The sequence below is a fragment of the Dromiciops gliroides genome, chromosome 2 (assembly GCF_019393635.1).
Source record: "Dromiciops gliroides isolate mDroGli1 chromosome 2, mDroGli1.pri, whole genome shotgun sequence".
NCBI classification, from domain to species: Eukaryota; Metazoa; Chordata; class Mammalia; order Microbiotheria; family Microbiotheriidae; genus Dromiciops; species Dromiciops gliroides.
The window spans coordinates 585,205,099-585,217,389 of record NC_057862.1 but is presented as its reverse complement, the minus strand read 5'-3'; the positions used below and the strand labels follow the sequence as shown (position 1 = coordinate 585,217,389).

At 41.0% G+C, this 12,291-nt stretch overlaps 1 protein-coding gene across 1 annotated transcript in view; it reads left to right on the top strand.

Moving 5' to 3' along the window:
* Positions 1 to 9,074, top strand: part of COMMD1 (copper metabolism domain containing 1) — a 246,290-nt gene extending 237,216 nt beyond the window's left edge. The window contains exon 3 of the mRNA XM_043980612.1: positions 8,884 to 9,074. Coding sequence (XP_043836547.1) covers positions 8,884 to 8,991 — 108 coding nt within the window. The 3' untranslated portion in view covers positions 8,992 to 9,074. The remainder of the gene's footprint in view (positions 1 to 8,883) is intronic.
* Positions 9,075 to 12,291: the final 3,217 nt, after the last annotated feature.

Below are 12,291 nucleotides of genomic sequence, written 5' to 3'. Positions count from 1 at the left end.
TTATCAAAGCCTGAGGTGGTGGAATCCAAATGTAGTAGTTCCAATGTCATTACTGATGAAAATATTTTGTGGGGGGCAGCTAGCTGGCGCAATAGATAAAATACTGGCCCTGGATTCAGGAGGACCTGAGTTCAAATCCAGCCTCAGACATTTGACACTTACTAGCTGTGTGACCCTGGGCAAGTCACTTAACCCTCATTGCCCCACTCCCCCCCCCCCAAAAAAAAGAATAAAGAAAATATTTTGTAAGGGCAATGCTGACCTATCTCCATTTTTCATCCAAAGTGGATCCATATATGCAAAGAGATGGTAATTAAATCCATGGGAGCTGATGAGGTTAATAAGTGAGAGAATGTAGACCGAGCATTGAGGTACACCCAGAGTTAGGGAGCATGATTTGAATGATGGCCTATCAAAGAAGACAGGGAATAGCATTCAAATCGGTAGGAGAATCAGGAAGGAATAATGTCACCAAAGCCCATAGAGAGTATCTGGGAGGGAAGAGTGGTCTTCCCAGAGGTCAGGAATGAGGAGGATAGAGGTAATACTCTAAGGCTGGTGTTTGACAAGGGATGAGCAGTACTAGGAGAAGGAGGTGAAGGATTTGAGAGTAGATGATAGCATGGATTGTAAGAGAGGAAAATTAAAAGGCACTGAGGAATGGAGCAATCAGAGGGACTGAGGAGAGCGAAGACTATAGGAGGGGGGCTGAGGCCTGGGGAATCATGGAATGCCAAAAGGTTAAAGTTAGATAGAGGAATATCAGATGATCAGAATATCAGAATTGATGAAGAAAGGAGAACAATAAAACCTGGGGTGTGGCCATTCCATTGGAATGTAATTTTCCTAATCCACCTAGCTGCTAGTGCTCTCCCTTCCAAAGTACCGTGCATTTAAGTATTTTGTATGTTTATATGTGTTTATTAACTTTATATTTATACTGCTAGGTGACACATTGGACAGTGTTGGACCAGGGATCACCTGAGTTCAAATTGAGTATCAATTACTAGCTGTATTGACCCTCCGTACATCACTTAACCTCTTTTTTTTTTTTTGGCAGGGCAGTGAAGGTTAAGTCACTTGCCCAGGGTCACACAGCTAGTAAGTGTCAAGTGTCTGAGGTCGGATTTGAACTCAGGTCCTCCTGAATCCAGGGGCGGTGCTTTATCCACTGCGCCACCTAGCTGCCCCATCACTTAACCTTTTAATGCCTCTGTTTCCTCATCTGTAAAATGAGGATAATAGGGGGCAGCTAGATAGCACAGTGGTGAAGCACCGGCCCTGGATTCAGGAGTACCTGAGTTCAAATTCAGCCTCAGACACTTGACACTTACTAGCTGTGTGACCCTGGGCAAGTCACTTAACCCTCATTGCCCTGCAAAAAAAAAAAATGAGGATAATAATAGCACCTACTTCTGAGAGTTGTTAGCATAAAATGAGATAACATTTGTGAGGCATTTTACAAATGTTAAAGCACTATTGAAATACTGTTATTATTGTTGATACTATATTTATATATGCACTTGTCTCCTCCATGAGAATGTAACATCATCAGATGTTGGGATTGTTACATTCTTTGTATTTGTATCCCCCTCATCTAGCACAGTGCCTGGTACCTACTCAATACATCATAAATATTTGTTGATTGATTGATTGACCATCCCTGTCTGTGCCTGAGGTGGAATGAAGGAGCAGGATTTGAGGCAGTTAAGGAGCTGGAAAGTTAGGGTATTTGAGGAAGCCCCAACTTGTACAAGTCCTCTATTGTAAGGAAGTAATAATGTTCTAAAACCTAGGATGATGTGAAAGATTAAGTCTGTTGGAATTTAGAACCACTGTATACATCTAGCTTGTGCGTTCCTCCTAATATTTAATCCTCCCCTCCTCTCCCCCAACACACACACACACACACACACACACACACACACACACACACACACACACACACACTGTGTCTGTGTCTCTTTCTCTGTGTCTCTGTGTCTTTCTCTTGTCTCTGTGTCTTTCTCTGTCTCTCTGTCTTTCTCTCTGTCCGTCTCTGTCTGTCTGTCTGTCTGTCTGTCTCCACTTAAAAAGCCCCTAAAGGACAGCAGAGCTGAGCAGATAAATGACTATCCTTCGAGTCAGGAAGAGTTGGTCTCAGGTACTACCTCTGACACACATTGTCAGGGTGATCCCAGGCAAATCATTTCATCTCTCCATGTCCCACGGGATTCTGAGATTTTTTTAAGTTTCAGACAAGTTGCTGATCTGTATCAGTCGAACAAGTTTCCATTCTGGGAATTCAGCATGCTTATGACCCCACAGGTCCTCACCAAAAGAGAAGGAGGCATGGGGGGAAAGGACACTTAGCTTCCTTAGTGTTAACTTCTGCCATGGAAACAACTGATTTGAGTTCTTGTGAAACAAAGTGTAGGTATCTTGTGACACAGATCACTCATGAGTTCTCAGTTATTTCTTTCCAAATGCATAGAAACAGAATAATTCTTTTTATTTAACATGGTTTTCAACAGTGGTGGAATGTTCAACTCAACACCTTTTCCTGACTGTTTTATTTCTAGCTTTTCCCTGAATATGTTAAGTTCTATGTAATTATTAATTTATAGTCAGTTGTTACAAAGAACAAAAGCTGAAGTGTGTGTGTGTGTGTGTGTGTGTGTGTGTGTGTGTGTGTGTGTGTGTGTGTGTGTGTGTGTGTGTAAGGCTAAAAAAAGAACTCTAGACTTCAAGGCTTGGGGACCCATTCTTAATTTCACCAATTGAACTGGCTAGAGTTGGTGAATGAGTTTGGTCTCTTGTCAGGAGGAGACAGCCTCTTGTGCAGCTAGGGCACATACCCTGCTTCCATTATTAATATTCTTCCTTTGTTTAAAATTGGTTTTTGTTTTGGATTAAGTGGAGAGTTATCCCAAACTGATTTAGAATGTGATGCTTAGACAACTCTGATACCCCTTCTACTCCAACACATATACTAGGAAGGACTAATGTGTTCCCCTTGGCCAAGGAGAGCTACCTTCTCTCTCCCTCCCTCCCTCCCTCCCTTTGCAAGTCTTTCAGTAAGAGGCTCTTCTTGCTTTCAACAATTTCCTTGGGGAGTGTGGGTTGACTCATGATGTGAGTCAGCAACATGACAACAGGACAGGATGCTTTTTGCAAAATGGACTCCTGACCTCACTGACTTGAAGCTCAGAAACTATGCAAGAAAACCTTAATTGTATTTCTCTTACATTAGTGCCATTCTTGGGCAGCTAGGTGGAACAGTGGAGAGAGGGGAGGACCTGAAGTCTGGAAAGCTTGAGTTTAAATATGGCCTCAGACACTGCCTAGGTGTGTGACCTTGGGCAAGTCATTTAACCCTGTTTGCCTCAGTTTCCTCATCTGTCAAATGAGACAGAAATGGCAAACCAATCCAGTAACTCTGCCTAGAAAACCCAGCTGAAGAGCCAGCTGAGACTGAAGAACAACAATACACTTCTCTCCCATAGGAGTAAGAGGAGAGTATGATATGAGTGGAAAGAGCATTGGATACGGAATAAAGAGATTTCGCTTTCCAGTCAGTAAACATTTATTAAGCACCTACTTTGTGCCTGTCACCATGCTATGTGTCGCGGATACGAAGAAAGGTAAAGGCAGTCCTACTCTCAAGGAGATCAAGGTCCTGGCTCTGCTCCAGACAAGTAGGAAATGGTCAGATCACGTGACCTCCCTGGGTATCCATTTTTATAAAATGGGGGAGGGGGCAGTAGACAGTGTGAGCTAAGTAGGACCTAGTATCCAGTGCAGGGGTTCTTAACCTTTTTGGTGGGTTGTAGATTCTTCCTCACAATAATATTTTTAAATGCATAAAATAAAATAAATAAGATTACAAAGGAAACCAATTCTATTGAATTACAGTTACATAATACTTTATTTTTAAGTACATGGAACTAAGGTTAAGAGCCCATGCTCTAGTTATTTATTCATCTACATGTTTTACTTTTGTTTGTATGTGACATGCGTATCTCCTAATTCCAGGCATTTGATGAGTAAACCCATTGCTCCTCCCAAAGCCCTTGTTCCTTGATTTCTCAGTCATCTTTCTCTCTTGTTCAGTTAGATATATAGCAGAGGGAAATAGAGATCAAAGATTCAGGTCAAAAGGATGAAAGGAAATTCAACAGCTAAAAAAGGTTGTTGCTATTTTAAAAGGCACTATCTCAGTCATTTCTAAATAAACAAAATGGTTCCCAAACATCTTGGTCATTTTTTGTGAATGGGCAAAGGTCTATAGTATTAGTTACCTTGTTGAAGATTTTGAACGACTTATACAAAAGCCCTTGGGCAATACTTAGAAGATCCAGGCTCCCAGTTGTTTAATTTGTAGGAAACTTTAGCAAAGCATTCTTCACGAGCATATTCAGAATCCGCAGCTTATGAGGTAAAAGAAACACTGAGCTGCTTCTTGGCAAGTTTCTAAAGAGAACACCTAGAGTGTTGTTTAAAGAACTGTAAATCATAGGTAAAGTGCTTGTGTCCATTTCTACACAATAACACGAGTTCTTGTTTTGTTTTGGTTTTTGGTTTTTTGGTTGGGCAATGAGGGTTAAGTGACTTGCCCAGGGTCACACAGCTAGTAAGTTTTAAGTGTCTGAGGCTGGATTTGAACTCAGGTCCTCCTGACTCCAGGGCCGGTGCTCTATCCACTGTGCCACCTAGCTGCCCCGATAACATGAGTTCTATAGATAATAGGATCTTGGAGTTGGAAGGTACCTCCCTCACACCCAACGTAAGAGTCCTTCCTCTAACATTCCCAACAAGTGGTCTTCTTGCTTCTGATTAAATTCCTCTAGTGACAAGGAGCTCACTGCTTTTGAGGCATCTTACTCCATGAAAAACTGTAGTTATCCTTAAGTCCTTTTTTTGTATTGGGCTGAAATCTGTCTCAAAGAATTTCTATTCTTTCATCTTTAATTCTGCTTTCTGTATTCAGATCAAGTCAATAAGCATTTATTAAGTGCCTACTATGTTCCAGGAACTGTGCTAAGAACTGGGGATATAGAGAAAGGCAAAAACAGTCCTTGTCCTCATATTCTAATGGAAGAGACAACATGCAAACAACTATGTACAAGCAAGAAATAATTAGATAAATTAGAGCTGCTCTCAGTATTGTTTGTTTGTTTGTTTTGAGTTTTTTTTTTTTTTTGCAGGGCAGTGACAGTTAAGTGACTTGCTCAGGGTCACACAGCTAGTAAATATCAAGTGTCTGAGGCCAAATTTGAACTCAGGTCCTCCTGAATCCAGGGCCAGTGCTTTATCCACTATGCCATATAGCTGCCCCTTCTCTCAGTATTATTAAGGGAAACTGGGAAAGACTTCTTGCTGAAGGTGGGATTTTAGCTGAGACCTGAAGAAAGTGAGGTTGTCCAGGAGGCAAGATGAAGAAGAAGAGAATTCCAAGCAGAGGGGACAGCCAGTGAAAATGCACAAAGTGAGGAGAGAGAGTATCTTGTTTAAGAAAAAGCAAGCAGGCAAAGTATGTGGAAAAGTACAAGGTGCAAGAAGACTGGAAAGGTGAGAAAGGGCCAGGTTATGAAGGGCTTTAAAAGGCAGATGGGGGGGCAGCTAGGTGGCGCAGTGGATAGAGCACCCGCCTTGGAGTCAGGAGTACCTGAGTTCAAATCCGGCCTCAGACACTTAACACTTACTAGCTGTGTGACCCTGGGCAAGTCACTTAACCCCAATTGCCTCACAAAAACAAAACACACACAAAAAGAAACCCTTCTTTGGGGGCAGCTAGATGGCGCAGTGGATAGAGCACCGGCCCTGGAGTCAGGAGTACCTGAGTTCAAATCCGGCCTCAGACACATAACACTTACTAGCTGTGTGACCCTAGGCAAGTCACTTAACCCCAATTGCCTCACTAAAAAAAAAAAAAAAAAAAAAAAAGGCAGATGGGGTGGGGGGGTTGCAGCTAGGTGCCTGGATTCAGGAGGACCTGAGTTAAAATCTGGTCTCTGACTCTTGATACTAGCTGTGTGACCTTGGGCAAGTCACTTAACCCTCATTGCCCCAGGGGGAAAAAAAAGGCAGACAGAGGAGCTCATATTTGATCCTGGGTAATAGAGAGCCACAGGAATTTATTGAATGGGGATCAGAGGAATGGTCAGACCGTCACTTGAGGAAGATCACTTTGACAACTGAGCAGAGATAGCCTGGACTGGGGAGATATATAAGGCTGGGAGACCAACCAGAAGGCTATCGCAATAGTCCAGACAAGAAATGATAAGGTCCTAGCCTAGGGTGGTGACGTGTCAAAGGAGAGGAAGTAACATATATAAGTGATATGGAGGTAGTACTGATAGGACTGGGTAACAGATTGAACATGGAGGATAAGAGAGTATGAAATTGAGAATGACATCTAGGTTGTGAGCCTGGGTGACTGGATAGGGAAGTGAAGAAAAGAGTAAGGTAGGTCCCTCTTTGGGACATTCAGTTTGAAGAGTCCAATAAACAACACAGAACAAAGTTTCCTTTCTACATGACCTTTAAGTATTTAAAAACAGCAATCATATAATTACTTAATGTTTTCTTCTCAAAACTAAACATTTCCAATTCCTTCAACTAGTCACCATTTGATATCAGGATTCTAAAATCCTGAAACATGTAGTCTACATAGTTAAAAATTCAGAAAATAGTTTAAAATACAGTATTTTTCTCCTTAAAAACCAGTGCCTCCTTCTAACTTTCCTAATTCTATTAATAGGACCTGCCCTCTGTCAGTTGCACATGCTTGAGACCTCTGATTCACCTTATACTCTTCCCCCTCTCTCCTCCCCTACATAAAATCAGTTGTCAAGTCTAAAGGATTTTCCTTCCAAAATCTTTTGCTTCTGCAACCCCTGCTTTTCATTCTCGCTGCCATCACCCTAGTTCAGCACCTTATTATCTCTTTCCCAGGTATTCGCTCTATGCAATTTTGTATGGTACAGACTCATAGTCTTTGCACTAGAAGAAGTCTTTGAGATCCTTTCATTTAACCCTAGAATTTTCTGGATGTAGAAACTGAGGCTCAAAGAGTCTGTGGGACCTTCTCAAGGCAACATAACTGATCTGTGACAGAACTGTAGCCAGAACCCAGTTTTCCTGGCTCCCTGACCAGCATTTTTTTCCTCTACACTGTAATGTAGCAGCTTTCATAACTGTAAGAAACCCAGTCTGATGTTCATCCACCAATGTGTAGCCATTTCACTGAATAAAAAGACTGAGGCATCCAAAATGCTTAGATATTTCCCTCTCGCTGGAATTAGAGACAGTTTTCCTTAGGAAGGGCACTCAGGCTTCTGAGCCAAGGCATTATATCCTAAGAAACTTGCCCTATACTGGCCTCAAGCAGTCTAGTGGGCCTATATATTGCCTTATCATCCCCTCACCCCCATTCAGTAAACTGTATTGGCTCATTTCCCTCTAGGATATCAAATACCAAACATAAGAAATATAAAATTAAATATATTACACTTTTAAATCCTTCAGAACTTGGCCCCTTCTTACCTTTCTTGCTTTCTTACACCTTATTCACGACTGTATATTATTCTGTAATCCAGTGACACTGGCTTCCTTGCCGTTTCTTGCAAGAGAAACTCTGTATCCCAAATCCATGCATTTTCACTGGCTGTCACCTGTGCCTCCCGGTTTCCCTGATTTCCTTCAGACCCCAGCTAAAAATCAACCTTGAACAAGAAGCCTTTCTCCATCTTTGGGTCATCAGATAGTGCCTTCCCTCTGAGATTACCTCAGTTTTAATTGTTTGCATATTAACTTCCCCATTAGCTCCTTAAGGTTAGGAACTCATTTTGGGCTTTCTTTGTATTCCTAGCATTTAGTATAGTACCTAGCATGCAGTAATAAATAATATACCTATTGACTTGACTTGACTTCCTGAGACTTGTTCCTTTAAAATGACATTCCCCGGGGCAGCTAGGTGGCACAGTGGATAGAGCACCGGCCCTGGAGTCAGGAGTACCTGAGTTCAAATCCGGCCTCAGACACTTGACCCGTACTAGCTGTGTGACCCTGGGCAAGTCACTTAACCCCAATTGCCTCACTAAAAAAAAAAAAGACATTCCCCACAGGGATGTGGGAAAACTGGAATGCTAATCTATTGTTTGTAGAGTTGTGAATAGATCCAACTATTCTGGAGAGAAATTTGGAATTATGCCTGAGGGGCTATGAAACTATGCATACCCTTCAATCTAGCAATACCACTGCTAGGCTTTTATCCCAAAGGCATCCCCCAAAAAAGAAAAAGATCTATTTGTGTAAAAATATTTATAGCAGCTCTTTTTGTGGTGGCTAAGAATTGGAAATCAAAGGAATTCCCATCAATTGGGGAATGGCTAAAGAAGCTGTGGTATATGATGGTAATGGAATATTATTGTGCTATAAGAAATGACAAGCAGGATGATTTCTGAAAGGCCTAGAAATATGTGAACCGATGTATAGTGAAGTGAGCAGAACCAGAAGAACATTGTGCACAGTGACAGCAATATTGTTTGATGAAGAACTGTGAATGACTTAGCTATTCTCAGCAATACAATGATCCAAGACAATCCCAAAGGATTAATGATGAAGGACACTGTCCACCTCCAAAGAAAGAACTGATATTGATTGAACACAGCATGCTATTTTTCACTTTCTTTCATTCTTTTTCTTTTATTCAAGTTTTTTTAATACAAAATGACTAATATGGTCATTTTTTATATAATTGCACATGTATGAGCTTTATCTGATTGCCTACCGCCTCAGGAAGGGGTAAGGGAGAGAAGGAGGGATAGAATTTAGAGCTCGAAACTTTAAACAGAAATGTTTATCACTTCTTAAAATATGTTATCTCTTTATGTGTTCTAGGAATCTGAATATCTCTGTCTGGAGTTTGATGAAGTCAAGCTCAACCAAACCCTGAAGAAGCTCACAGAGGTAGAGGACAGTATCAACACCATGACAAACCCAGCCTAACCATGGAGGAGCCACCACTGAGTTCTAACCATTTATGCCGTTTTCTGTATGACATTCCACTGCATTAAATTCTCAAAATATAATCTTGTCTGTTTGCTTTGCTGAAAAGGGAGGGGAGATGCTCTAGAGTAGGGGTTCTTCTTTACTCATGAACTTCTTGGGCAGTCTGGTGAAGCCACTGGATTGCTTCTCAGAATCTTGTTTTTAAATGCATAAAATAAAAAGACATAGGATTACAAAGGAAACAAATTACATTGAAATACAGTTATCAAAATATTTTTTTTAAATCCTAGACTTTAGGGCAGCTAGGTGGTGCAGTGGATAAAGCACCAGCCCTGGATTCAGGAGGACATGAGTTCAAATCCGGCCTCAGACACTTGACACTTACTAGCTGTGTGACCCTGGGCAAGTCACTTAACCCTCATTGCCCTGCAAAAAAAAAAAAAAAAAAAACAAGAAAAAAAAAACAGAAAAGAAAAAAAAAACCTGGACTCCTCTGAAATCTCTCCACAAACCCTTTGGGAGTCTATGGAACTTAATTTAAGAATCACTACCCACTCAACTGGTTTATTTCAGTGGATATAGGAAGTGAACACTGTTAAGAAACTTTTGAGATAAATGATGTATCTCTGGTAAACATGCAGAAAAAAGAAAGATTAGGAGAAAAATCTTTCTGTTATATGGATTCAACCAAGGCCTTCCATTGTGTACCTTTGCCATTGATGTAACCTATTACATTGGGGGCTTTTTTAGTTCCAAGATAGCCTTCAAATGCAGGTTCAGCTAAGTAGAAGCATTAGGGGAGTCCTGCTACATGCTTAGTCTATATCCAATACAAAAACCTGAAGGAAATGCAAGAAAATTTTGAAACTGATTTAGGAATTTGGGCCAACTCTACGTTAGCCTTATGTTTTAGCTTAATTTGGGTATCTTAGGCTCCTGTGGCTAGCCTCAGCTGGGCCTGAATGAAGTCCCCTCACTCACCTTAGGGTGAAGGAAAAAAGTAGGTTGCTATGATACAATTGATTTTCTTCCACAAAACCTAATGTGGTGACTTTCCTAACCTCCTTGAAGCTGAAGAAGAAAAATTAGGCTCTAGCAGAAAAATTACATCCAATTTTGGACCAAAGTTCAGAAAGACAGCCATAAGCAAGGCCTTTTGAGACAATGACCATTGATTAACAGGTTTTGCCACCTAGGGTTGAGAAGATTCAGAACCACAATTCCCTTAGGATGTAATGTATTAAAAATGTGGTTTTATAGGTCTGCTGATGACAGTGCATGTCATTTCTAATAAGCTCATTCCATGTCTGGGAGAAGTCTTCTCCCCTTGAGCTGTTTCTCCTGAATCAGTCTAGAGACACTTTAGAAAACCGCCCTGCATCCCAGCTCAAAATGCTGACTTCTTCCCTGATTAAAACCATTCAGGCAGTTAGTGAATAATAACCAGAGAGGTTTAGATGGAGCCCATGTGGGTCCCTTCAGAAAACATCATCAAAAGGTTCAGAGTGGTTTGTAGTTTGGCTCATGTTGCCATACGATCTTGGGACTATGATGTGACCTGAGGAAATGTTGCTAGCATCTCTCACTGTAAAATGGAGGTCAACAGGATACCAGAAATCTAAGGGAAGATAAATCACAGTGATTGTTTATTCACAAGCTCCCAGAGAATATAGATCTTTGGGAACATCCCATGTGACCATAACAGAGCCCAGACTTGTAGCTGTTCTGAGTGTTCCACAGCAGTCACAGATACAAGAAAGGATCTGTGCTTTGAAAGGCTTTTCCTCGACCTGAAACTATAGGTTTGCTTCCCCCTGCCATTCAACAAAAGAAATAATACACACTTGCGTCACTTGGTTGACTCATAGAATCCTTTATTGAGTTTATTTATTTGGAGTATAGAGTTTGAGGGACCTTTGCATGAGTCTGGGCACAGAAACACCTTTACCAACTTTAGTGAAGATGAGAAATAGAGTATGAACAGTTAACATGTCCATCAGGTGTCAGGTTATCCAGAGGTTCCCATGTTTTCTCTTTTTGTCTCCCACCTTTGTGATCCAACATAAGAAGAATTCTGCTTGGAGCAGAGGAGTAAAGGCTACTTGGCCATTTGTTAGAGGTGTTGTAGAAGGGATTCTGGCTCAAATATGGACTGGATGAAGGTCCTTAGAACTATGAAATCTTAAGCCGAACAAGACATGGGGATCCATAATTCTTAGTTCAGGTAACATCTTCCAGAAATGACTTTGGTGGGGACAAGTGGGATATCAAGGGCAATAAAACACCATGTCACAAATTATCTCAGGAATACTTGTAGACCAAGAGAGAGCATTAGCCTTTCCAAGGAAGATTAAAAATACATGTTTCATTGAAAAGGAGCAGTAGATTTTTGGTTCTTAGGGCCAGTTTTGTATATAGGGGTATTTGTGTATGCAATTTATATGTGTGTATACATATATACATACACACACACACACAACAACTCACCTGGCATCATTTAAAGTACCCCCCCCATTACTTCCCTCATCAACTAGCTGATGCCAGAATTGTCTAAAAGTTCATGTCTTTACTTTCATTCCTTTAATTTAATGCTTTAATCTCTGTTAAAATGTAAGTGTAAGGGGCAGCTAGGTGGTGCAGTGGATAGAGCACCGGCCCTGGAGTCAGGAGTACCTGAGTTTAAATCCAGCCTCAGACACTTAACACTTACTAGCTGTGTGACCCTGGGCAAGTCACTTAACCCCAATTGCCTCACTTTAAAAAAAAATGTAAGTGTAGGCAGTGTAGTGTTAGTGGAGAGAATGTTGATTTTGACATCAGAAGGCTTCAGTTCAAATTCAACAACCTAGAACAATGGGCCAAGGTGAATAAGATGGAATTACATAGGCATGAATGAAAAGTTCTACTCTTGAGTTTGAAAATTCCAAGTACAAGATAGGGAGATGTGGCAAGAACACAGTTATTCTGAAACAGATAAGGGTTCTTATTAGTGGGCTACAAGTTCAATATGAGTCAATAGAAAGACATGGAAGGCAAACCAGCAACAACAAAAATTCCTAATGCTACTCTAGACTGCTTTAAGAAGCAGAATGGGAAGATGAGAGAATGATTGCCCTATTCTCTGCCTTGACCAGGCCCCATCTAGAGTACTAACACATTTCTGGCCACCATATTTTAGAAAAAACAGAAGGACAACCTTCTTGATCTGGACCAGGATGGTTTCAAAGAATAAGAAAAGAAGGTTTAGAACAGTCTTTGAGTATTTGAAGGGCAGGTTTGTGGAAGAGAATTTAGACT